Below are 23,335 nucleotides of genomic sequence, written 5' to 3' on the forward strand. Positions count from 1 at the left end.
CGTGGTGCGCGCAAGAATTGGGCGGATGCAGCCCCGGGGCTCTGGCATCGGCCAATCGCCACCCTCTAACAGCCGAGATCAGCAAGCCAGTTCCTTTTTTTGAGGGTTCGGTGGCGGTCTAAAGGCTGGCTGGCGCAGGGGCCCTGCCTCCCCGGAGAGCCACGGGGTAAACGAGCCAAAAAAAGTACCCTCACCCTCAGAACTTTGTGCTTTGAACAGTTGGGTGAAGTTAATAATATGTAACTAACTGTGTCTCTGTATTAGTTATCCATCTAGGGAATAGACACTGCAAGTCTCTCCTGCATGCGGATTCGCAGGTCGCTTGATTATGCACGCCCTCTGTAATGCACTAGCTCACCGAGGATTTAGTTCAAAGCGCTCGCTACCCGAGCGCCAAGGCGGGGATAGCCGTTGGAATCTATAGATTCACCGAGTTTATTGCCATGAGACGATGGATGCCGATGTGCAACGTTAGGAGGGGTACCTGAGTTTTGTATATAAGCACCTGCCTGGAAGGGTTGGGATTGTAGAGCTTGGCCGTGCGAAATTCTTAAGTCATGTCAATTTGATGTTTCGTAGAGCCATCAAAACAAGACTTGTATGGCTGCAGCGATGCATCTGTTAGGGTGCTTAAAAGGGCTGGGGTCTGCGGACGAATCAACAGCGATCAACTCGTTCACGCCAGTGCCAGCTACACTACTAACAATAAAAGTTACACTTTTAGGACTGCCAACCGGTGCCTCTGTGGTGATTTGTGGACTAGCGCTCTATTCTCTTTTCTTCAAAGGCCTGGAATTGCGATTGTAAAGCGATGACGAGTTTATGGCCGACTGGAAAATAAAGTCAGGCCAATTCTGGTACTATACTTACCTTACTTTACTTACCAGGTTTAGTATCTGTCAGTGGTAACTACAGGTAGTAGTTAGTCCTAACAGCTTCATCACCTCACGCACTGTGTGTATGTGTTGCACATTGTAATCCGTATTCCTCCGTAGTCCACGCTTCTCTTCGATGAGGAAGTCGGGCATATCAGGGCGATAACCGCCACAAAGCCACTTCTGTGCTATTGTCGGATTAGTTTGCGTGGCTCAGTTGCGGCATTATTATTGATTGGAGCACATCCCCCTGAGAGTGGCGCCGCATGGTGCGGCCGCGTCGCTGACGCTGGATGAGGAGCAGCTCAACAACCGGAATCCTCAGTTTATGTTAGCGAGAATGCCACAGAAAGTGTTTTCCTATTTTCCTATACGTACCGCGCACGTAGTCCTCAGCTCCGGATGAAGCGCTGGCCCGTGATGAGATGTTTGAGGTTGTAGGTACCCATCTCCAGAAGAAATCTTCAGCTTCCCCATGAGAGGTAGTGTAAGGCTGCATTCTGATTTGGTTCTGAGTGACAACCCCCCAGATTGTATGTAAGTTACGCCACTCGCGTAAGCTAGAGGTAAGGGAGGAGACGGGACAGAGATGTGGCAAGTTGGAAATGGTTCGTTGCGCGCGCGAGCTCGCCTCATTCTGAAAGGAATGGTCCTAAAATATGTTGATGATTGGGCTCATTAGGAACCTGAAGTCACCAATCAACCTGCAAGGAAAGAAGCGCTACGCGGCTAATGAAGTTAAAAGGGCATCGTGCGATTTACCAGCGTCGTCGGGGCTGTTTGCATGGATGAAATCCCAAGGGGAAGCAGCAATGCGCACAACCAACGGCGAGAACCAAGTCTCTCCTCCCTGATTGTGCCGGAGCTGCAGCTGCATTAAGATGAGCCATGCTTCCTAACCGGTCGAGCTTTCTACATGGAGGCTGCCCTTCAAATGGTGGAATACATGTAAGCGAGAGACGTCAGGGAAGGTCGAGTTTGCAATGCTTTGTACAACAGAGTGTTTTGCCTCGGTCGATTCAGACAGAAATCTTGTGTGCGATATTCCATACCTGTGCGTGATCGTCTGGTGAGGGCCAAGGTCGCAACATGCCCGGGCCGAGGCCAACTGGCCCCCGTCTTGGCAGCTGATGGGCGGGTCGTTTCGAGATGTGATGTTGCAACCCGCTTGATTGGCTCTCGTTCATCCAGCCCTGGTTCTGGCCTCCACTTCATCCGAGGGCCCGGACCTGGGTTGATCAGGCACCTCGACTTTGCACCCCACAAAACTTTAATTGCAAGTACTCGACCGTCTTCTCGAAACCAGCTTGCGGGAACCCTGTTGCTCAGGCTCATTGGACCTTTCCCTTGGCGAGTGACTCATGCATGAAACCTTAGATTTTTTAGGTTAAAGTCGGCGAGGCGGACAAAGAGAGGTGATTGGTTCCTTGTCAAGATCCTTGAGTGATTTTGCGTGGCCCTGAATGGCCGTTGATGAACCACGGAGCCCGTTTCATCACAATGGCCTTCCTCACCACTCACCGCGATTGACTGTTCATCAGTCGACAGCAAAGGCCTAGGAGTCCATCCACCTCGTTGTTACCTTATTCAGAGAACAAGATGGATCCCCGTCATTTCTGGGTCTTTGATCCCATATAAGAGCAGGCGACCTTTGCATCGAACCAACCATGCATACCAACACGGACACTCCAATACAGACAGACAGACGCATAGGTCGTCATCATCATCATCTTCTTCTTCTTCTTCTTCTTCTTCTTCTCCTTCTTCTGCCTCTCTTCTTCCTGCATCGTCCCGGTGACGACTGATTAGTATCTGCTTACCCATCGAGACACTATGAAGACCCTGTATACAACAACGACGGCCGCAGCGCTGGCCTTGCTGCTGGGCAGCGCCCAGGGCCACATGATCATGAACACGCCGACCCCGTACAACTATCACGGCGACAATGCTGTCCAGGTCAACCCGCTAGGACCGGGATTCCCGTTCCCCTGCCAGGGCCGCACCGACCACATTATCGAGACGACCACGATCCAGGCCGGCGGCAGCCAGGTGGTCAAGTTCACCGGCTCGGCCGTGCACGGCGGCGGCTCGTGCCAGTTCAGCGTCACCTATGAGAACCCCCCGCCGGCGGACAAGTCCAAGTGGAAGACCATCTACACCATCATCGGCGGGTGCCCCGCCTCAGCCCAGGGCAACCTGCAGAGCACCGGCACGGACCAGGACGGGCGCGAGGACGGCAAGGACTGCGGTAACGACACGGGCACCGAGTGCGTCCGCCAGTTCAACGTGCCCATCCCCAAGGAGCTGCCCAGCGGCAACGCGACCTTCGCCTGGACCTGGTTCAACAAGATCGGCAACCGCGAGATCTACATGAACTGCGCCCCCGTCCAGATCACCGGTGGCGCCGACGACGACAAGTTCCTCCAGGAGCTGCCCGACCTCTTCGTCGCCAACGTCGCCGGCGAGTGCACTACCGGCAACGGCGTCTTCAACATCCCCAACCGGGGCAAGTACGGCAAGGTGCTCGAGGACCCCACCCAGGGCAGTGAGGGCAGCTGCCCCAAGGCCGACGGTATCCCCAAGTTTGACGACAGCGGCAGCGGCAGCGACGGCGGCTCGTCGAGCGCTTCGCCTACCGAGACCCCAGCCGCCTCCGAGACCGGCCTGCCGGGCGGCGTTTTTATGACTCCCGCTCCGAGCCCCTCTCCCAGTTCCGGTTCCGGCTCTGGCTCTGGCTCTGGCTCTGGTTCTGACTCCGGCTCCGGCTCCGGCTCCGGCTCCAGCTCCGGTTCGGGTTCGGACTCTGGTTCGGACTCCGGTTCGGACTCCGGTTCAGGTTCGGGTTCTGGTTCGGGCTCCGGCTCCGGCTCTGGTGCGTCCGGTGGCCAAGCCTGCTCGGAGGATGGGGCGATCATTTGCTTCAGCCCAACTTCGTTTGGCCTCTGTGCCAATGGCATTGCCATTCCCCAGCCAGTGGCAGCTGGCACGACCTGCAACAACGGCGTCATCGCCCGCCGTAGCGCCAAGTTCATCTACTGGTAACCGAGCTGCTGGCCAGAGTTCGCTCTTATTGGGCTTGGAACGGATGGGCGCGGACGGGATTGGATGGGATAGACTTGTGGCAACGCCTTGTCTCATTACGTCCACGTGTGTATCTTTTAGATTGTTATTAGATTGATACCCTAAAATTTATATTCATAACATCATTTTGTTCTTTTATAGCATACACATCACATTTCTCGTATCATATGTGTTGGTGCTGACCTACTTTGCGTGAGTTGTGAACAGAGTAAGCAAGTATGACAACGGAACTACAGAGCACGGAAAGTTCCGCAGAACACTTGCTGCGAACTTCATGCACAGGATGTCAAAGGACATCATCTGAACTCGCCACATGCATAACTACACTTTCTCAGTGTTGGTTTTTTAAACCAAAAAAAAAAAAAGGCGCGTCCATCTCGCCTTCTCATCGTCGACACTTCGACGTGAATGACGCTCAGATGGCGCGCTCCGGCAAGCCCCTGACTAATTATTGCGAAAGTCATAATGTAGCAGCGGTTTCGCACTCCATCATTCTTGTTTCCACCCTTGAAGCTCCTGATCGGTGCAGTATATGCCATTGCCCCTGCCGTTGACCGAATCCGAGCATGGCCCTCCACTTGAATTCACGATAATAATTAGGCCCCGAAAGTGCATTTCTTATTGCAAGGGAGTACTAGTGCATAACGCTCCTCGTGTACGCAGGACCTTGCTTCCATGGCCTTTACTAGCATACATATCAACTATTATTATTCAATCATCGCCTCTATTAACATAATAATCACCGTTCAAGATCTTGCAAAGGAATTACTTGGTCGTACCATCAGGCGCGCAATCCAAAATTTGCTAAATCTACTGGAACAGAAAGAGTGATACGGAGGAGCACCATGGAAATAGATTGAATAGTTGTCAGAATACCTACAGACTACTTAGGTACAATTGCTGGAAGTAGCAATTGCGGCGTCGCTTTTGCATTTTTTCCTTGCCCGTGAGCTGCGATGGGAGTATCAAGGGGGGCGGCGATGATGGATTAAAAAGGGGTTAGATTCGTTGAAACAGAGACTTTAATTACTGAACCAACCCGGTCGTTCAAAGGGAAATGTCCTTGACTATGGCACCTCCATCACCGGACTCGAGCAGGGCTTGTAGGATCTCGAGGTCCTTGAGCGCCTCCCTGGGGCTCTGGAAAGCATCGACCTTGCCGGCGGCTAGGCCATCCGCAAAGGCGGCGACTTCTTTGGTGACACCGGAGCTGTGGGGAAACTCCTTTCTCTCCTCCACCTTGTCGCCGCCGCCGTCTCCTCTGCCGGCTACCGTCCTTACCTCAGTCGGGCTCCACGAGACGACCCCCTTGGTCGTGACGATCTCGACCTCGGTGCCTGACTTGAACTGCATGCCGAACGAGATGACGATGGTGCCGCTCTGGCCGCCTCCCGTCACGGCGGCCGCGTGGACCGTGTCGACGGGAATCAGGGCCTTGTCGAGGAGGGCGCTGAAGCCGGCCAGCTTCTTGACCTCCTGGCCCGCCGCGGCGAGGAGGAACCGCAGGGCGGCGACAAAGTGGACGCCGCCATCCAGGAGGAATCCTCCCTGGTGCTCTGGCACCTTGCGCCCTGTAGCGACAAGTCCTTCCTGTCAGATCATTCCGCATGCTTTCAAGCCCTAGAGGGCGGCGAGAACGGGGGGGGGAAAGGGCACGCACACTCGGTGTTGAAGTACTTGTTATCCGGCGTGATGCGGCCGTACATTTGCAGCCGGAACGCCACCAACTCGCCGCCAATCTCCCTGACCCTCTGAGCCGCGTACCGCAGCGACTCGAGGTAGCGCCAGTTCTCGGCCACGCCCCAGAGCGGCGGCCTGTCCGCGAGACTCTCGTACCAGCCGATCAGGCGGACGGCGTCGGCGACGGTGCCGGCCACGGGCTTCTCCGACAGCACGTGCTTGCCGGCGCGGATGGCCTTCTCGACCACGGCCGGCTGCTGCAGGATGGGCAGGACGACGCTGACGGCGGCCACGTCATCGCGGCGCAGGAGGTCGTCCAGCGACTGGCCCTCGACGGCGGGGCTGTCAAAGTAGACGGCCACCGACGACGGGTCCCGGGACGCCGCCGCCAGCGCCTCGGCCGACTTTTGCGATCGTGAGTAGACCGCCTTGAGCGTCAAGGAGGGCGCCGCTTCGATGGCGGGGAGGTGCTCTACAACCCAAGAAACGAAAGTTAATAGTCTCAGAGGTACGGAGGTGAGGGGAGAGGCTTCAAAAGCGAGACTTGCCCTGCCGCGCGAAGATGCCCGCACCAAGCAGCGCGATCCCGGTCGTCATGTCTACTGTCGGGCTAGATGGTGGTTTCAGTTGCTGGTTGCGCTTCCTTATCACTTAATTAATATGGTTTCGGCTGATGATGGGGGACAACGGCTGCGCTTCGACTTTAGTACTGAGTGCAGGTAACGAAGAGGGTCGGCGGCATGCTAGGGAACGTCATGAACTAGCGCCATGAGTTGTTTGATTATAAAGCAAGCACCAGTCCGACTCGGGTGGAGATCTCGTTTCTCCGGGAGGGGGGGGGGGGGGGATTCGGCCCGTCGTGGGCGGATTAATCCGTACAGGATACTGGGAATACAGCAGCCAGGATGAACCCCGAAAGGACAGGAGATGCGAACCGTTGATTCACCAGCTTAAACATGCCCCAGTGGAAAGCGGGGTTGCTTGTCGCTACAACTTGGAAAGTGGGCGACGTGTATATACCTAAAGTACACATATCAAAGCAAGGTAGTGAGTGAGTTGAAAGCCCCTAGTTTAGTTGTCCAGCATAATAGTGCCAAACCCTTGCTTCATTTCTGTGGTGTTGAACTCTGAATTGGAAAGTTCCAGAATTCTATTTTCTACCTGAAACATGAGCTCGAACAACCTAAATACCTGACCTAACGTCCTTCGTTTCCTTATTAATTATCCGTAGGCGTGGGGGTTAGGCTGAGTTTCTAAAGTGGACCACGAAGCCCAATTCCTAAACTAGGTAGAGACACTGAACTAAATTAACTAAGGTCTTCGTATTTTGCCTAATTAAAACAACATGACCTGGACAGCTTTACCGAGGGCAGCATCGCAGCTCCACCCCTGACTCGGGCCGTGTCAAGGCCGTTAGAGCTGTGCATGCTTAATTACATAATAAGCATGTAGAGCGCTCAGATCACAAACACACACTACGGTGTACGAAGTATAATTAAATAGTCGACTTGCCTGTTGCTTATTACTAGCTAATTACGAACTTGAGTACAGAGTATTACCTACCTACCTTACGTACGAAGTAATTAATCTACCCTTATTCTTTTGACGGACCATCATTCAGGGGGACAACACAGAACCTAGCCAATTTCCTTCTCAAGGCATAATAATTAGTAACGAACAAAAATATAATTTAATTATCTTGTGTAGTTAGAACTGTAGCAGTCTTCAAGTCAATGATGGATTTTGGAATTAGTGGACATCTGTTATTAATAGGTGTTTCAGAGCTCAAGAGGTGATGAACGTAGCTCGGCCACGATGGAGAAGAAAAGGGACCTCGACATTGCTGTAGGTGCCTGCTTTGCTGACCTTCCCAAGGTAAGGTCAAGAAGAACCCCCCGCGACAGTAAATAAATAGGAGAAGGGGCTAGCATGGAAAACAGAAAAGCGAGACGAGTTCAATCTTTTGCGTCGGCAACCTCGCCCAACTGGAGTAATTAATATACCTAGTTAATCAAAGGCCGCGGCACGTATCTATAATAGCTAATTATTCCAATAATCAGAGCGCTTCTTCCACCAGTCTAGCTACCTCCTTTGCAAGGCCAAAGCTGTGTATATACCCGCCAATGGTGGTGCCGTATGCATGCACCACTTTCTGGCCCCCGGCTTCCACCTTCTCTACCCTGACACCAGCCGGTCTCAGTGGGCGTATTCCCACCAGGTCCTGGACGATGTCATAGTCGGCGGGCGAAGCAGAGGGGAAGTGCTCCGGCAGGTTCTCGTGAGCGCGGCGGAAAAGCTGATATCAGACGGGCGCCAATTGTTTCGGCTTGCAATCAGCAATCTCCTTCCTCTCTCCAAGAATGACAACAATCAAAGCCTCACAAAGGTGGGAAAAGGGGCAATGGGTGAGTTAGTAGCAGTAGTTGGGGTAGGGCTGCTCACATCTTGGTGGATCTCCTCCTTCGACTTCAGCTCGCCCGTCGTCGGCTCCGACACGCCTCCCACCACGGCCGTCCCGTCGCCGCGACCGAAGACGTACGTGTACACCCCGTTGCCGCGGCGGACAAAGGCGTCCCGGTAGTCGGACCGCACCACCGCCACCCAGGTCCGGTCCGTGATGACCAAGTCGTCCTTGACGTCCCGCAGCGTCGAGCTGGCCAGCCCGGAGGCGTTGACGAGCACGTCGTGGCCGAGGTGCGCCAGGTCCGCGAGCGCCCCGACCTCGGCGATCCGGACGAACCGCACCCCGTCCTCCTCGAGGCGCCGCCGCAGCCAAGGGAGGAAGACGGCGGGCGTGAGCACCACGCTGCCGTACCTCACCCGGGCTCCGTCCTCCTCGCCGCCGCCCTCACCCTCGTCGAGGACCTCGAAGCCGGGCACCCGGTCGCGGAACCAGCCGACGGCGCCCTCCGGGTCCGACGCGCGCACCCCGCCGGGGAAGCAGTCCGTCAGCTCGACGAGCCGCGCCCCGCTCTCCGGGTGCCGCGCGGCCAGCGAGCGGAGGTGGTCGAGCGCCGCCAGCTGCATCTCCCGCTCGAGCGGGCTGATCCCGCCCAGTGCCACCCAGCCGGCACATGCCCTATTTTTTTTTTGTTTTTTATTTAGAACAATATTTGAAGAACTCGTGTGAAGTAAACGTTCTAGTGGAAAACAGAGATGATACAGAAAGAACAATAAATAATAATAAAAATACACAAGATGCCGGGAATGCGAGAAGGCACCGGCCCCAAACGTACGTACCATGGACTAGCCCAGGCTTGGGACGGTGCGTCTCCCGGGAGGTCGCGGGCTACGATGGTAATGTCGTGATCCGGATTTTTCTCACGAATCACAGCCGCTGTTGCGAGTCCGGTGATTCTATAAGAAGTTGACGTGGGGGAGAGAGACGTGTCAGTTGATGGGAGCTCGCCGCGGACCGCCGTCGTGCCTGTAATGAATAACTTACCCGGCACCGAAGATGGTGATCTTGCCCATGGCGAGACGCAGTTTCGGCGATTGGGATCTCTTGGTTTGTTGATAGCAAAGGTGAGTGTAAGCTGACAGGTATTGGATCCGTGGGTTGACGATATTAGGCGAGCCAACGGAGTGCGGGTGCCAACCACTCAAGAGATTGCTATTGTAAGAAGCTCGACGTCGGCTGTGATTACCGCGAAGAATCAGTCGAGAGGCGACATGAGCAATCAGGAACAGTTCGAAGGGCAAAAGGGACCTCGCTGCCTGCCCGCTTGCTAGCACCTCCTCCCTGCGCAAAACCGACCCAACGAGAAGTCTCCTCGCTCGTGACCTGTGATGTTACATGTGCCAAGATATCACAGCCATCGTACCAACATTCCATCACAGCCAACTTGCAACCTGCTCCAGGCTTTCCGAGCCATTCGCGGGCTCGGAAAGCGTGCATATGCATATGCCTTGCTGCTCCAGAAGAGGCATTTTTACGTTACTCGTCACCTGTGTTTACGCTGGCTAGGCTACGAGGTGATGCCGCACTAGTGCACGTATCTCAATGCATTACCCACACCACACACACAGTGCACTATTGTAGTAGTAATATACATTGCTATCGCAGTACGTACGGATTACGTACACTATGGATTTGTACGCAGTACATACCAGTACATGTCTCGTACATGCGTATACCTATCTCCTCTCCAGGTGATGGTTCTCGGCTAACCCACCGGCATGGCGGATCCTCTTTTTTGGGGGCCCTTGTCATTGAGGACCACCCCCCTGGGAATCCCCAAAGACGACCCGCTAGCTCGGGTCAGGACACCACCAGGTTGGCTAAGCACTGCTTTCGACTTACCTAAGGCGGATCTCTCCAGCTGTGTTGAGGTGAGGGGTGATACCGAAAAGGTACGTCTGCATATTCTAGCAGCACTTATTGACAAGGATTTCCTCGTTTAGTCTGTCGACATTGGACTGAAAGTCTGCAATCCCCCCAAGTTTGTTCCCTCTCTCTCGCATGGGGAGAGAAGGAGGGATCACGGGAACAGCTGTGCCCCGCGAGTTCACCAATTTGGCCCGTCTTCCGGTGCCCAACAAGTGCAGCACTGAGCGATCCCGGCCGGCCTAGCCCCAAAAGAGCTCTTGCCCCGGACATCCTCGCGGCCGAGAGGGCTGGCGATGCCTCTCCAGTCCGCAGCCGTCGTCGGGTTCAATTCGGGCGCTGAGCTGCGTGACGAGATACCCTAGTGTATCGGAACCAAAACGGAGAACCGGCTCCCGTTAGGGAACCACGGCCAGGATGGTGGGCTATAAGGGCGCCTACCACGTAGTGTACTATGTAATTAGTGCCTCCCGCAATCGCAACGTGTGGTGGACCGGGCCCCACTAGGGTTCCCGGACCCACCAGGGTTGCAGCCACCCACATTTTCCTGCAGGGCAAGCCCTGGTCCAGCTTCTTCCTTCTTCCGCCACCACCATCATCAATCTACGTCAACTCCATCGCAGAGATACGAAGATCGTTGATTCCATCCATCTACCACACAATGGAACTTGGTCTTCTGCCGGCGCTCGGTTCTAGTTCGGCCGATTGATCGTCAAATACAGCGAAGCCCCCATTGCTGCGTGGGTGGTTGCACAAGATTACGGTGTTTACACTTGATTGCTGCACCGAATAGGAAAGGACCGGCACACCTCAGAGAAGTCCTCCGGAGCGGGTCAAGATAGGCCACCTAGGTAGTATTACCCCTCCTACACTTCCATTCCCCAGACGACCTGGACCCCGCGTTGTCTCTTTGTCCATGTGTCCGACCTACGGATCTATGTACGACATGGACGGATGACTGCGGATGCCAAGCCAACAGCCGTTACACCACGTTTTTCACGACCCGTCAATTGCTGTTACCCATCAGGGGTTCTACATGCACGGATCTATGTACGTACCTATATGCGTGCATATACCACAGTATCCCTACATCAGGTAGTGTGCCCAGCACTACTCTCTCGGTCGAGAGAGGGAAGGCTGTGCTGTAACTAGCGTAGTGGGATTCTGGATGATGTAGGTCGGGCACCAATTGGCGAGTTTCTGTCACGTACATACAACAGGGCGTAATTAGAGCGATGACCGACTATCAGCGCACACTAACTACTCCGAGCCCGAACCTATCGGAAAGTTCCGAGTATATGTGACTGCCCTCAAGCCGCCGTCTGGGCGGCGCTCGGATGAGCCGATTCATGTCCTGCTGCCTCCATCAAGGTCACCTCCATCTCGAAGTCAAGAAACTATCATCACCAGCTAGGTAACCTACCTTAGTGGGAACTTGGGTAGGCACTTGGTGATGGGGGAGGGGGTGCCGGGGGGGGGGGTGGGGGCGACGGGTTTATGTACTGTACATGTACATGTAGAGTACAGTACCTACACAGACAGACCAGGGGTCGAGTCAAAGCAGAGGTGTGGTGTACACTATGTACCTAGTCAGAAAGAAAGGTGACCCCCACGCCACCGCCGTTGTTTTCGGGAATAATTGGAAGGGTTCTACATACGTAGTACTTGTAGTCAAGCAGTTGGCTTGCAGTGTGCTGAGACCCATGCATGTGTACACCAGGGACAGGGGTTGCTCGCCAGATGTCTCGAAACCTGTGTGGTCCGGCTGAGCGGCTCCGGCCCGCGGCGATCATCACGCAGGGCTGAATGAGCAGCCGATTTGACCGACCGCGAGCCGAACGCGGGAAGTACCCGAGTGTTGCTTCTTCCAAGCTCCCTGCACTTCTAACCCCGCCTTGTCCCTCCCTGCTTCCAACAGCAGCGACTGACTGCCTCTGGAGCCCGCAATATTCCCTATTTTGCACAGTGTTCCTCAAGGTACGGATGTCTCCGTTGTGTATGTATGCGGCTCGTGTAATATTGTGCGTTAAACATATTCAAATCAACCGAGGTCATTGAGGTCATTGTTGACTTTGAGCACTGTCTGACCTACATTAATTAGGCTAAAGAGGTAATAAACGTAATAATTATACTATTAGAGTCTCTTAGAGAGATCCGATTCCACCTGGCTTGGTCATGCAACATGTGTATTTCATTCTGAACGACATGAGATGGCACTAATTGAATCCCGTTGTTTGGCTTGAGTCCTACACTGCAATCAGAAACACAGAATTATCCCCCTTGCTTCGGCCATTGCGGACCCTTTAATGCTAATATAATAATAAACTAACTAACCCGGCAGCCCTCAGCTGAGCTTGTAATGGCTCCTGGCTCCCCAGCCAACGGCGTAATCCCTTATACTTGCCGAGACCTCTCTGTAAAGATGATTGGCAGCGGTGCGGAGACGGTCGTGAAGGTGTCCTGCTTGCCATCCAAGAACGCCTGCTTTGTCTGGCCCGGGCCGATGGTCAGGTCGTAGCGCGACAGGATCTCGGCCACCACCCGCCTCAGCTCCAACATGGCCAGGCGCTTGCCGACACAGGCATAGGCTCCTGCAAAAAAAAAAAAGGGCCGTTAGTGAGAAATTTTCACGTCCACATTGTTGACATGCATGCACCAGGGTGTCCGATCAATCGAAAGTGATCGGTGCTGGAACGTTTGGATGGGACGAATATAAAAATAAAAAAAAATCTCATGATGTGTGTATATATGTACGTACCTGTGTTGAAGGGAATGTAGACGGTTTTGTCCAGGATCAGCTCCGGCCTGGTGGTCCAGCGCTCGGGGATGAACTCGTTGGGGTACAGGAACGCCCGCTCGTCGCGGAACACGGTGTAGCTGGGCACCTGGACGATCGTGTTGCCCGGGATGAAGCGGTCTCCGATCCAGAGCCCCTCCGGGGGCGTCATGCGTTGGGTGCCCGAGGGCACGGGGGGGTGGAGGCGCATGGTCTCGTTGATGACGGCGTCCAGGAGGGGCACCGTCATCAGGTTGTCGTGCGAGATGTCCGGGAGGGCGTCGAACTCGGCCTGGAGGCGCTTGACCAGGCTAGGGTCCCACGCGAGGTGGAAGAAGACGTGCGACAGGGCTGCGGCGACGCTGTCGCTGCCCGCGATGACGATCAGCTGGGCGTCGCCATGCAGGTTCAGCTGGTCCCGCTTCGTCTTGGGGCTCTTCTCGTAGGCGGCGAGGATCCACGAGAAGATATCGGGTAGCTCCGGTTCTTTCTGTTGCGGTGGCAGGGCTAGTGTTAGTGTGTGTGGGGGGGGGGGGGGGGGGTTCACTCGATTGCCTGGGGCGGTCCTCTGAAAATCCGCCGCGGGGGAGGGGTATTTGGGGAGGGGATTGGGAAGGGAACGGGGAGACGCACCTGCTTCCTCTCGTCGATCAATTTCTGGATCCAGTCTAGAAACTCAAGGTAGTTCCAGTTAAGGATGGGTGTCCGCTTGACGAAGGGCAGAAGCCAGGGCATGTGTGTAAAGAGGGCAATGTTGAACATGTCGGTGCGGATGGTCTTGAACACGTAGGCCTCCTGGCCGTTCTCGAGCATATTGGACGACTTGTTGAAAGCGAGGTCTTCCATGACGTCAAATACAAAAAAAGAAAACCACTTCGATACGTCCAAGGGCTGGCCCTTGTGGCGGTCAATGGCGCGGAGGAGCTGATTGATTGCCTTGGTGATCCGGGGGTCATACCCCTGAATAGCTGTTTCAGTGGAATCATCAGCAAAAAAAAAAAGGGTTCGCAAACTTGTAAGTCGTGGGCAAACTGAAAAAAAGAATGATTCATCTTTTAGATACAAACCTTTTGTTGTGAAGCCCTGATCCCAGACCTTACGCCTACGAGCATGCTCCTGCTTGTCGCGGGCCATGAATAGGGGCACACGCGGCTCAAGGAGTGTGTACCAAGGGCCTTTGGTACACGCTGACTGGCTGCCATAGATGGCCTTGACGGCCTCGGGATCGGCGATGGAGAGCTCACTCGGTCCTGGAGAAAGGCACAACAAGGTAAGTCGGGGGACTCGAAACCGCTGCAGCAAGCGAATGTAAAAAGTTCCCATGATATCCATGGCGTGTCGCCATCTTACCAAGTCGAACATAGTCGCCGTACTCTTCGTGGAGTTTCTGGACCTCCTCAAAGAGATGGAGCTTCTTCATTGATCTGGCTGTAATGTAAAAATTGGTAAGGCGGGCAAGGAAGGGGCCCGGATACTTGGAGAGCCGGTGGAAGAAGGCTCGGTACACGAGCATGCTCGCGTAGAGGCCAGCAACGTGCAAGGCCCCAATCTGTGCGACCGCTGAGCAAGACACAAATCGGAGGCCCAGAACGCCTATGTAGGCGAAACACATGGCCGCGGCGAAGACGGTGAAGTAGAGGGCAAAGACGGATGGGGCGGCTACGTCCCACTCGCCGCGTCGAAACACGGCGAGATGGGCAAACACTCCGCTGGCGACGGCGAGAAGATTGGAAACAATAGCAGATATCATGGTAACCTAATTAGTAAGATGTTTAGAGGGATTGTGTCGCTCGGCATAGGTTATAGGTGTATGCGTGTGCATTCCAAGAACTAAAACATAGCTTGGGGGAAGAGGAGGCAGCGTGGTATATTAGTGCTTACAAAACTCGTCATCATTCAGAGTACTACTACAGTGTATGACATGGCTAACACCATGTGGTGACAGGGAGTCGAACGGGGCGGTGATGTCCAATGTAACCGTGGGCATTGGCCCCGCATCCTAGGCGTTCCAGGGTTAACAAGCAGGGAGCAGAAGCAGCCGTATGTGATGGCGATGGTGATGACGGCGATCGCGAGGACCAATTCGGGTTATGGTGATGTTGGGACGAGCTAGAAATTCGGTTCCTAGGTTGGTTAGGCATATATCCATTGGCAGTAGTACATACATAATACAGTATTGCGTAATACCTAGTTGGTTGGTTTGTTGGGTGGCGTTGGCGTTAGGTCCGAGCTAACCGAAGCAAAGCCGTGCGCGGGAACACAAACATACTATGTAGGCAGTAGCACCTTCGAGTGGGAAACAGGATGCCCAATCAGGTATGCGCTTCTCTTTTGAGACTACGAGTTGTACAGAATTTCGTCGGCATGCCTCTTCCCCGGTTGGTGGGAAGTTGACGGTGTGTTAGTAGTGTGCATCCTGCCTGGACCATAATTAGGAGCTAGTGTAATTAGTTACGTCTCAAACGTGGCCAAATCTGTCACGAGTCCCCGCTGCCAAAGGTACCTCTGCCTTAATAATCAATACCAAGGTACTAGCAAGTAACTAACCTGCGCACGTTGCACGACGGACCTGCCATGCTAGTGGTTCATATAGCCTTGGTTGGCCCCATAAACTACTGCACACTCGCACTTTCCATCACCACACCACACCCACCAACGCCGCAGTGTCCGCATGGTGGAGGCAGGCTCCTCGGATTTGCACGGCCGCAGGCCATTGGAGTCCTTTCTTGCTCCCGTGAGCCATTGTTAGCCGCCTGCCTCAGGCCTCGGTGGAAAAAGTGGGAGCTCGGCATGCAGTGTTCTGCACGCGCGGTTCAAAGGAGGAAGGATCGAGCAGCACGTCTGGTTGAGCACGGGTTCCTTGTGACCCTTTGAGGCAAGAACGCAGGTGTGATGGCAAGAGTTCCAAGGCTTTCCAGGAAAGGCACCTACCCAAGGAGGTAGTTACCTTAGCTATGGCAGTCAGGAACCAGTACCAGCTGTCTAATTAGGCTGGGCCCGCCACATCGGACAAAATATTCACTTCCTGCCCGAGAGGCAGATGTTATAAGAAGGGAAGTTGTGGTGAAGGGCGCAGATCGCACCCGCACTCAAAAAAAAAAAATGAATACCTTGTTTTGATACCCTTTCATCTTATCAGAAATACCTGCCAGGTTTTTTACTACTTGAATCCAGTCCCCCCCTACTAATTAATTATCTATAACCTAAGCTCCCTACGCTTAATTACATCTGCATTGCCTTCTGCCACTCCTGCTGGCATTGGAACGAGAGGGAAAGAAAGAAAAGACAATTGAGAACAAACCGAACGTTCCTGGACTCACGAATCCCGCCCGCCATGAATCCCTTCCAGGGCTTGCGTGAGTACGAGCGCTCAAGCCCGTGGCCCGAGAAGACACCGATTTCCATTCGCTTGAAGGATGGGCTTAGCTTCACGGTAATTAATTGCGACATGCCTCAGTTGGCGTGACCACAATCCATCCTGCTGACGAAGGCAATTCACAGCTCACCATCCCCAATTTCGGGGTTGAGGCAAGAACCGATGACCTGGTCGGCTCCAACGCGACTTTGACCCGCGTCGCCCTTGCTCACGCCGCGTTCAAGTCGGCGTTGCAGCCCGAGGCCGCCCTCGACGACAGCTTCTTCAAGACGTGCGTTGCTGAAGTCAACGTCATCAAACTTTTCTTTCCAGACATCACATCCGAGGCCGTCCTGATCGTCTTCACTGCATGGCTAGCCTTTGCTTGTGCTATGGACGACGTTATCGAGACGCTCGATCTGGGAGACCGTGAGCTCGTCCTGTGGGACTCCATCCAGCTTTTGATCCCCAGTAAGAAACAGCCCCTCAAGATCACCTCCTTTGAAAGGAAGGGATGGCGATTGACACAGGACAATAGCTCCAGATACTTCCCTACAGAGACCAGAGTCCCTGGCACCCGAGGCTAAGGACAAGCGCGTTCAGGCCCTGGCGAGGGCACTGCTCGACCATTGCACCCGCTACCTCTCGCCAAAGAGCGCCGACGCCTTTTTCAGCGCGGTATGCCGAGTATTGGAGGCCCACGCGGCTGAGGTTGGCTTCCTCCAAGACCGGAAGAACGACAGCTTCCCTGAGTATCTCTCCGTCCGCAGCCGGACCATCGCATTGAATCCATTCTTCGAGGTCATCAAAGTCGAGTATCTGGCAGAGCCCGACTGGGACTTCAACGACGCCTGGCTGCGACTGCAGGACGAAGTGTCGCGAGCGGCCGGGCTGCAGAACGACCTGATTGGGTTGCTGCGCGACATCGAAGACGGCGAGCAGCTGAATGCTGTCGTGATCCTCATGCGCGGCTTCCGAGGCTACGACGCAAACCGTCTCGACCACAAAATTCTGGCCCGCTGTGTCTCCATGGTCGCTGCCGAGCACAACGCCAGCACCACCCGATGTTTCGAGCGCATGACGGAACTGCACCGAGCGGCCCAAAATTCCCCCGGCTCATCCATCGAGAGGGTCGAGAAGGTTGCCCGCCATATCATCATGATGTGCGAGACGCACCTGCGATGGTGCTCCTCGTCCAAGAGATACCGGCTCGAGATTGCTGTCGACGAGAGCTATACCACGCCGTCATCATCCGAGCCCAACACACCGGCGACGACCGCCGCCTTTCAGTCGGGCGAGGTACAACCGCTTGAGTCATGTGCTTCACAGTCTCGCGAAGCCCAGGCGCATCCTGAGCAGGCGGTGGTACACTCTGCAGGCATCTTCCACGGGCTTCCGTCCTACCCCGACGCGCCGGAGTGCCGCAATCTGACAGCCCTCGTCACCGGAGCCACCGGCCTTTCCGGATACCACATGGTGAAAGTGCTGGCGGCATCGCCGCAACGCTGGAGGAAGATCTACTGCCTCAGCTCCCGCGCACCTCCTCCGAACTTCTTCGAGGACCTCGGCGAGGGTTCCAGCCGCGTGGAGCACTTGGCCGTCAACTTCTTAGATGATCCGTCCGAGATCGCGCAACGCCTGAGGGAGAAAAACGTTGAGCATGTGTAAGTTGAGTCAGAACCAACACCCCCCCCCCACCCCCCACCCGCGGGGCCCCCGGGAGCGCTCACGGGCAGGCTGACACCGCGTTCAAGAGACCACATATTCTACTTCTCTTATATGCAGCCTGCACCCAAGGGCGACGTCCTGGATCTCTGGGCAAACGCCGAGGAACTGGCGGTTGTCAACGGTAAGGACGTCATATTTGCCCGCTGTTGGATTGGATGATCTTGTTCAACTAACCATTAGCGAAACACAGAGAACATGTTCAACAACTTCATTGCTGCCCTTCAGCTAATCTCGCTGCGGCCACGCCGATTCATGCTGCAGACGGGTTCCAAGCACTACGCATTCTACCTCGGCCCTGCCTTCCTCCCGGCCTTCGAGTCCGACCCTCGCGTCCTGCTGGACCGGAATTTTTACTACGAGCAGGAAGACGCCCTAGCCGCATACTGCGAGGCGGTGGGTGCGGCGTGGAACATTGCCCGCCCGTCGTACATCGTGGGCGCCGTCCGCGACGGCACACTCAACCACCTGATCGGTTTCGGCATCTACGCGGCAGTCCAGGCGTACCTCGGCGAGCCCATCGCGTTCCCGGGTGACTATCACGCCTGGGACCGAGAGCAGGTCCAGAGCACCGGCATGCTGAATGCCTACTTTGAGGAGTGGCTCGTCCTTACCGACAAGACGGCCAACGAGGCGTTCAACATCCACGACGGCCAGTCCTTCACCTGGGGCCGGCTCTGGCCTTACCTGGCCAGCTGGTACCAGGTTGAGTGGCTGCCGCCGGCAGAGGAGGAAGACAAGTACCGGAGTGTGAAGCTGCCCTGCCCGACGACGCCGCGCGGGTAAGTGGATCCGACATAACTAATTATACTCAAATCTCGTCATCCCATGGGCTACGGAGAAGACGGGACGAAATAATTTTGTTTTTGTATACTAACCATCTCATGTCGACATTAACAGCTACGGCCCGCAAGCCACGCTCCGCTCGACTTTTAGCCTTCTTGAGTGGTCCCTCCAGGCCCGGGTCGAGGAGGCCTGGAAAGAGCTGGCGAAGCGTCACGGTCTGGTGTTGGACCCGTTTGACGACCGCTATCGCGCCCGCGTCTTCTCCTTTTCCGACTCGGCCGTCATCGGGGACGCGCCCATGACCACGAGTGTGCGCAAGGCGCGCGAGTTTGGCTTCTTTGGTACCGTTGACTCGTACCGTTCCATCTTTGACACTTTTCACGATCTGGCAAGGTTGAAGCTAATCCCGGCTCCGGTGCTTAAGGAGTTCACGGCGTAAAGGATATTTCCTTGCTTGCTTTGATTTTTTCCCTACTTTATCAGTCTGGAGTGTTAGCGATTGTTTGGCAGGTCGGCGTCATTTAAGGAATTGTTGCTCTAGCTTATTAGGGGCTGTGCCATCGACTGATGAGCAATTTCAAGTATCAAGCTGCAATCAGGGGCGAGGAGTAAAGTAACCGGTTTGTTTTTTTGGTTTTTTTTTTCCCTCGACCATCATAGTCTTGCTGAACGTATCATGTGACCTCAGGCTATAACAGTCTTTGATCTGGTGTGACCTTGGCCAAGTTCATCGCTTCCAAACATCCCTCTTCTTTGCCTGTCTTCCCACTGCAACATTCCTCTCGTTATTATAAGTCGTCGCCCCCCCGGTTTTTGGGCCACCCCTCCCCTTTTTGGGCCACATACATATGTCACACCGCCCCTTCAACCCAGCCACTTCAATCAACCACAACTTCTTCAATTTACAACTCAAACTTCGTTAGCATATTAAACAGTCAAAATGGAGTATACTCAGCAGGATTTGCAGGATGCGCTCGCTAAATACCACAGTGGTGGCGGTTCGATTCGGTCCATCGCCAAAGAGTTCGGTATTCCACGAGCCACTATTCAGAACCGACTATACGGCCACCAAAACCGTTCAACTGGTGCCGAATCGCTCCAGATACTCAGCCGCGTACAGGAGGAACAGCTTACCCAATGGGTATTGATCCAAGTTGCCCTGGGTGTCCCACCAACCCGCGCGCAAATCAGGGAGTTCGCCAGCCGAATACTCCAGGCAAAAGGAGCCAGCCGTACGACAGTCGGAAAAGGCTGGATGACCCGGTTCCTTCGCAGACACCCAACCTCACGCAGTGCCCTCTCCTCCGCGTGGCGCCGGAAACCTGACTCTCCACGTCCGCCCCCATATCTGGGTTGCCAGGACTGCGAGCGTGGCGCCGACCATGACGACCGCCTGAAGGCCGAAGCTCAGCGCCGGGCCGTTGCGATGGAACCAGGGCATCTGGAAGTAGGCTACCGAGAAGCCACCAACGACGCGGGCAAAGTTGAGCCAGGCGGCCGTCAGGGCGGCTTGGCGGGGCAGACAGTCGAGCAAGTACGCCGAAACGGCTGTCATGTTGGCGAGCGTGCTGAAGCACAGCATGGCCCAGCCGAACGCCAGCCCGACCCACGACAAGTGGTGGTCCAGGGTCTGGCCGAACAGCACCAGCCCGGCCGCGCCGACGAGGACGGCCGGGTAGGTGGCCGTGAGCCGGCACTCGGGCCCGAACCGGGCCATGTGCCTCGCCGCGAGGAAGTCGTTAAACCAGTGGCCCCAGGCCTCGGCGAGTACGGTCCCGACAATGGGCGAGAAGTGCAGCATGGAGAGCGCGACCGTGCTAAAGCCGTAACCCCCCGCCGAGACAGGCGGCAGCACGAACTGCGAGACAGTCATCACCATGCCGATGGTCCACATGGTGATGGGCGTGATAAACAGCGCCGTCGGCAGCAGCAGGTACGGCCGCGCCAGCAGCGAGCACTGGTTCCGCCACACTCCCCACAGAGATGATGACGATGCCCTCCCCCCGTTTACCCCTTTTTCTCTCTCGGCCCTGCCCCCTCCCGCACACTCTCCCTCTCCCCTTCCTCCTCCTCCTCCTTCTTCTTCCCTCCACACTCCCACGCCCAACAACAACAATCGCAGGTGCCGCCACGACGACGATGACGACCACCACCACCACCGCCGCTGCCGCCGCCCTCCTCCTCCTCGCCTCGTTCTCGTTCCGCCGTCGTCCACGGGGTCGGCCGCGCTCACCCTGGCCGGCATCCCGGCCCGCACAAAGAGCGTCTCGTCCCCGAGGGCAGCGACGACGACGACGCTGAGGGCGTACAGGCCCGCGAGGACGGCAAAGTCGTCGCGCCAGCCGAGGCGGAGGGCGAGCAGGCCGGAGAGGAGGGGGCCGAGGTAAGGGCCGACGAGGAAGCTGGCGGCCCAGAGATTGACCTTGCGGGCGCGGTCGGGGGCGAAGAAGAGGTCGTGCACGACGCACAGGCCGAGCACCTGCGGCGGCGCGCCCGCGAAGCCCTGCAGTGCCCGGAACGCCGTGAAGGCCCCGTACGACGGCGCCAGCGTCGCGCCCACCGTGGCTGCCAGCGAGAAGAGCTGCGAGTAGAAGAGGACGGGGAGCCTGTTGTGTCCCGTGGTTTTGATTACAAGCATGTCAGCCAGCAATGATGCAGGAAGAGAGGAAGAAGAAGAGGGGGGAAGGGGGAGGGAGAGAAAGCGAGGCTTAAAATATCAATAATTATTAATAATGGAACTGAAAGTTGCGGGCAAAAAAAAAAGGTCACTTAATTACCTTCCGTAACGCTCACACAGAGGGACGGCTACCAGACCCCTATTTTAATGAGACATTTGTCAGTTGCATCATTTCGCTGATGGTCAGGGGGGAAAAATAAGAAAGAAAGGAAAGGAAAGGAAAAAACTGGCGAAAGTTGCTTCAGCGCTTGTTGGTCACAAAGTACCTCTCAAGCACCAACTAATCAATAATTAACTCCCATAATATTTATACCCTCGAGACCCACGTTGAAGTACGCCAGAGAAACTGAGCAGCACCATTATCGCACTTACCCAAGACCTTGCAGAGCAATTCCCGGACTGACAGAATGCGAGACCTGTTCGACAGTCATGCCCCTGAACGAATGATGATAAAAGGCACGGCGGCCGGTCGGTCAGTCGGTCGTCAGCAGGTATTATTTCATCGCAAATCATCACGACGAGCGAAAAAGCAAAGAATCCTCCCAAAATTACGGTATGTGGCCGTCTGCCTGTCTTTTTTTTGTTTTTGTTTTTTTACGTACCACTCGGCCGCCTGCATCGGGAACACGGCGGTGCCCCAGGTCAGGGTCCAGTCGGAGAGCAGACAACCCGGGATGAGCGCGGCGAGCACGGCGTGCTTCTTGGCCCACGACCAGTTGAGCGGGTCGTCGGCGCGGGTAGACGGGCGCGGGTCCAGCAGGAGGCTGTTGCCGCCGCCGCCCCCGCCGCCGCCGAGGTGGTGGTGGTTGTTGTTGTTGTTGTCGTCGCTTGTTGCCTCGTCGGCCGGTTTCGGGTCCGGCCCGGGCGAGGGCGTCGGCGAGGCGCTGCTGGGTCCGTGGTCTCCGTCTCCTCCGTCTCCTTCACGGTCCCCGAGAGGGTGATGATGATGATGCTGATGCTGATGATGATGATGACGACGACGACGATGATGATGACGGGTGTCGGGTGCAGCCGCGGACGTGTCATCTACCGCCTCTCCGTCGGTGGTGGCATCGTAGATCGAGATTGACCTCTGGTCGACATCATGGTTCAATTGCCGGTGCGTGTGAATAGCTGCCGGGTAGGTCAACCCGGCCATCGTGTGTCGTGAGCTGAATATTATTAAGTTTCACACCCAAGGGCTAATTATCAGTCCCTCACTTCCAATTTGCAAGAAGTCACGGAAAAGGATGAAAGCGAGGAAAAGAAGAATAAGCCTTCTGGGAGATCTCGTGCCGGTTTTATTCTCTTCCCTACTTACTTTCCCCCCCCCCCCAGGGGGAATAAAAATAAAAATAAAAATACAATGACCGATTACGGACACCATTTGACGTCTGCAGCAAGTCGCTGTATCAAGCTGGTGGGCATATGATTCTGCAAAGCCGCGTAGCTTCCCGGAGTCCGGACACCTGATAGCATCACCCACATGAAGGGATGCCGCCATCGTCCGAGGTGTGTTGGTCCCGCTGCAGTACTGATGATCACAATCTATAGCGGCTTTATGGCTAGTCATTCCAGGTGCATATTGCCGCGCCTTCAGACGCAAGCACCGCTCGTTGTCGCCGAAAATAAAGTACCAATGGAGGTCACTAATCCCCCCCTCTAAATAGAAGTACGACATTCCCAAAGACACAGCGATGGTGTATCTCCACTCTCGGAAACTTGCATTGGCAATCGCTTGCCCTGCATTGTATACTTGTTTCAGTCTAGACAGATGTAATGCACTGCGCATCTAGGCAATGCTACGGATACTCGGGTGGCTCTCCAAGACACCGGGACCCGCGCGGCTCTCGTTGCCACCTACTTACACACGTTTGAGACTCGAACACGAAAAATGATTAGGCATCACTTTCGTATATGAATTTGACCGGTACATTGCGTTTTGCCTTCCGTAATATGTCCCGTTTGACTGCATTATGCACCGCCGTGCACCAACAGTAAGCAGTTGAGCCAGTAATTAATTAGAGGGTTGTTCGAGACTGTCTTGCTGATGGCAATTGTCCACCTTGCGATG

At 55.3% G+C, this 23,335-nt stretch overlaps 7 protein-coding genes across 7 annotated transcripts; 2 read left to right on the forward strand and 5 right to left on the reverse strand.

Moving 5' to 3' along the window:
- Positions 1 to 2,294: 2,294 nt before the first annotated feature.
- P884DRAFT_250736 (uncharacterized protein) lies at positions 2,295 to 4,095 on the forward strand. The gene has a single exon (XM_069440657.1). It carries the CDS (start codon positions 2,709 to 2,711, stop codon positions 3,915 to 3,917), a length of 1,209 nt encoding a protein of 402 aa, XP_069294176.1. The 5' UTR covers positions 2,295 to 2,708; the 3' UTR covers positions 3,918 to 4,095.
- Positions 4,096 to 4,898: 803 nt separating this feature from the next.
- On the reverse strand, positions 4,899 to 6,408 carry P884DRAFT_231210 (oxidoreductase-like protein). Its single transcript, XM_069439818.1, has 3 exons — positions 6,185 to 6,408; positions 5,617 to 6,108; positions 4,899 to 5,527 (listed from the first exon to the last, which is right to left on the reverse strand). The coding sequence occupies exons 1-3, from the start codon at positions 6,231 to 6,233 to the stop codon at positions 5,004 to 5,006; spliced, it is 1,065 nt and encodes a 354-aa protein (XP_069294177.1). The 5' UTR covers positions 6,234 to 6,408; the 3' UTR covers positions 4,899 to 5,003.
- Positions 6,409 to 7,584: 1,176 nt separating this feature from the next.
- On the reverse strand, positions 7,585 to 9,110 carry P884DRAFT_294721 (FAD dependent oxidoreductase-like protein; the record flags this gene model as incomplete). The annotated part of the gene is made up of 4 exons (XM_069444296.1): positions 7,585 to 7,932; positions 8,079 to 8,715; positions 8,877 to 8,993; positions 9,082 to 9,110. 4 exons carry the CDS (start codon positions 9,108 to 9,110, stop codon positions 7,693 to 7,695), a joined length of 1,023 nt encoding a protein of 340 aa, XP_069294178.1. The 3' UTR covers positions 7,585 to 7,692.
- Positions 9,111 to 12,357: 3,247 nt separating this feature from the next.
- On the reverse strand, positions 12,358 to 14,489 carry P884DRAFT_210253 (cytochrome P450 monooxygenase-like protein; the record flags this gene model as incomplete). Its single annotated transcript, XM_069438987.1, has 5 exons — positions 12,358 to 12,554; positions 12,722 to 13,229; positions 13,373 to 13,707; positions 13,807 to 13,989; positions 14,090 to 14,489. 5 exons carry the CDS (start codon positions 14,487 to 14,489, stop codon positions 12,358 to 12,360), a joined length of 1,623 nt encoding a protein of 540 aa, XP_069294179.1.
- A 1,360-nt stretch (positions 14,490 to 15,849) lies between these two features.
- On the forward strand, positions 15,850 to 19,288 carry P884DRAFT_264249 (NAD(P)-binding-like protein). Its single transcript, XM_069441831.1, has 6 exons — positions 15,850 to 16,172; positions 16,241 to 16,565; positions 16,633 to 17,758; positions 17,849 to 17,943; positions 18,013 to 18,601; positions 18,720 to 19,288. The coding sequence occupies exons 1-6, from the start codon at positions 16,074 to 16,076 to the stop codon at positions 19,042 to 19,044; spliced, it is 2,559 nt and encodes an 852-aa protein (XP_069294180.1). The 5' UTR covers positions 15,850 to 16,073; the 3' UTR covers positions 19,045 to 19,288.
- Positions 19,289 to 19,786: 498 nt separating this feature from the next.
- On the reverse strand, positions 19,787 to 22,054 carry P884DRAFT_231224 (major facilitator superfamily domain-containing protein). Its single transcript, XM_069439819.1, has 3 exons — positions 21,881 to 22,054; positions 20,839 to 21,312; positions 19,787 to 20,652 (listed from the first exon to the last, which is right to left on the reverse strand). The coding sequence occupies exons 1-3, from the start codon at positions 21,899 to 21,901 to the stop codon at positions 19,891 to 19,893; spliced, it is 1,257 nt and encodes a 418-aa protein (XP_069294181.1). The 5' UTR covers positions 21,902 to 22,054; the 3' UTR covers positions 19,787 to 19,890.
- Positions 21,878 to 22,420, reverse strand: P884DRAFT_179310 (uncharacterized protein; the record flags this gene model as incomplete). Its single annotated transcript, XM_069437329.1, has 1 exon — positions 21,878 to 22,420. A coding segment is annotated over one exon (543 nt), but the record flags the coding sequence as incomplete, so codon positions are not given.
- Positions 22,421 to 23,335: the final 915 nt, after the last annotated feature.

Source organism: Thermothelomyces heterothallicus (genome assembly GCF_042370625.1).
Source record: "Thermothelomyces heterothallicus CBS 202.75 unplaced genomic scaffold P884_scaffold_31, whole genome shotgun sequence".
NCBI lineage: Eukaryota > Fungi > Ascomycota > Sordariomycetes > Sordariales > Chaetomiaceae > Thermothelomyces > Thermothelomyces heterothallicus.

Excerpts from the sequence above, each read along its gene's own strand:
- P884DRAFT_231210 (XM_069439818.1), bottom strand. The coding sequence starts at position 6,233 with ATGACGACCGGGATCGCGCTGCTTGGTGCGGGCATCTTCGCGCGGCAG. Across the intron at positions 6,109-6,184 it reads GGGCATCTTCGCGCGGCAGG|AGCACCTCCCCGCCATCGAA; the intron begins GCAAGTCTCGCT and ends CTTGGGTTGTAG. Across the intron at positions 5,528-5,616 it reads CAAGTACTTCAACACCGAGT|GGCGCAAGGTGCCAGAGCAC; the intron begins GTGCGTGCCCTT and ends TTGTCGCTACAG.
- P884DRAFT_264249 (XM_069441831.1), top strand. The coding sequence starts at position 16,074 with ATGAATCCCTTCCAGGGCTTGCGTGAGTACGAGCGCTCAAGCCCGTGG. Across the intron at positions 17,759-17,848 it reads GAGAAAAACGTTGAGCATGT|AGACCACATATTCTACTTCT; the intron begins GTAAGTTGAGTC and ends ACCGCGTTCAAG. Across the intron at positions 18,602-18,719 it reads TGCCCGACGACGCCGCGCGG|CTACGGCCCGCAAGCCACGC; the intron begins GTAAGTGGATCC and ends CGACATTAACAG.
- P884DRAFT_250736 (XM_069440657.1), top strand. The coding sequence starts at position 2,709 with ATGAAGACCCTGTATACAACAACGACGGCCGCAGCGCTGGCCTTGCTG.
- P884DRAFT_231224 (XM_069439819.1), bottom strand. The coding sequence starts at position 21,901 with ATGCAGGCGGCCGAGTGGTAC. Across the intron at positions 21,313-21,880 it reads TGCAGGCGGCCGAGTGGTAC|CCTCGCTTTCTCTCCCTCCC; the intron begins GTAAAAAAACAA and ends TGATATTTTAAG. Across the intron at positions 20,653-20,838 it reads GGGCCGGGATGCCGGCCAGG|TGTGCGGGAGGGGGCAGGGC; the intron begins GTGAGCGCGGCC and ends GGAGAGGGAGAG.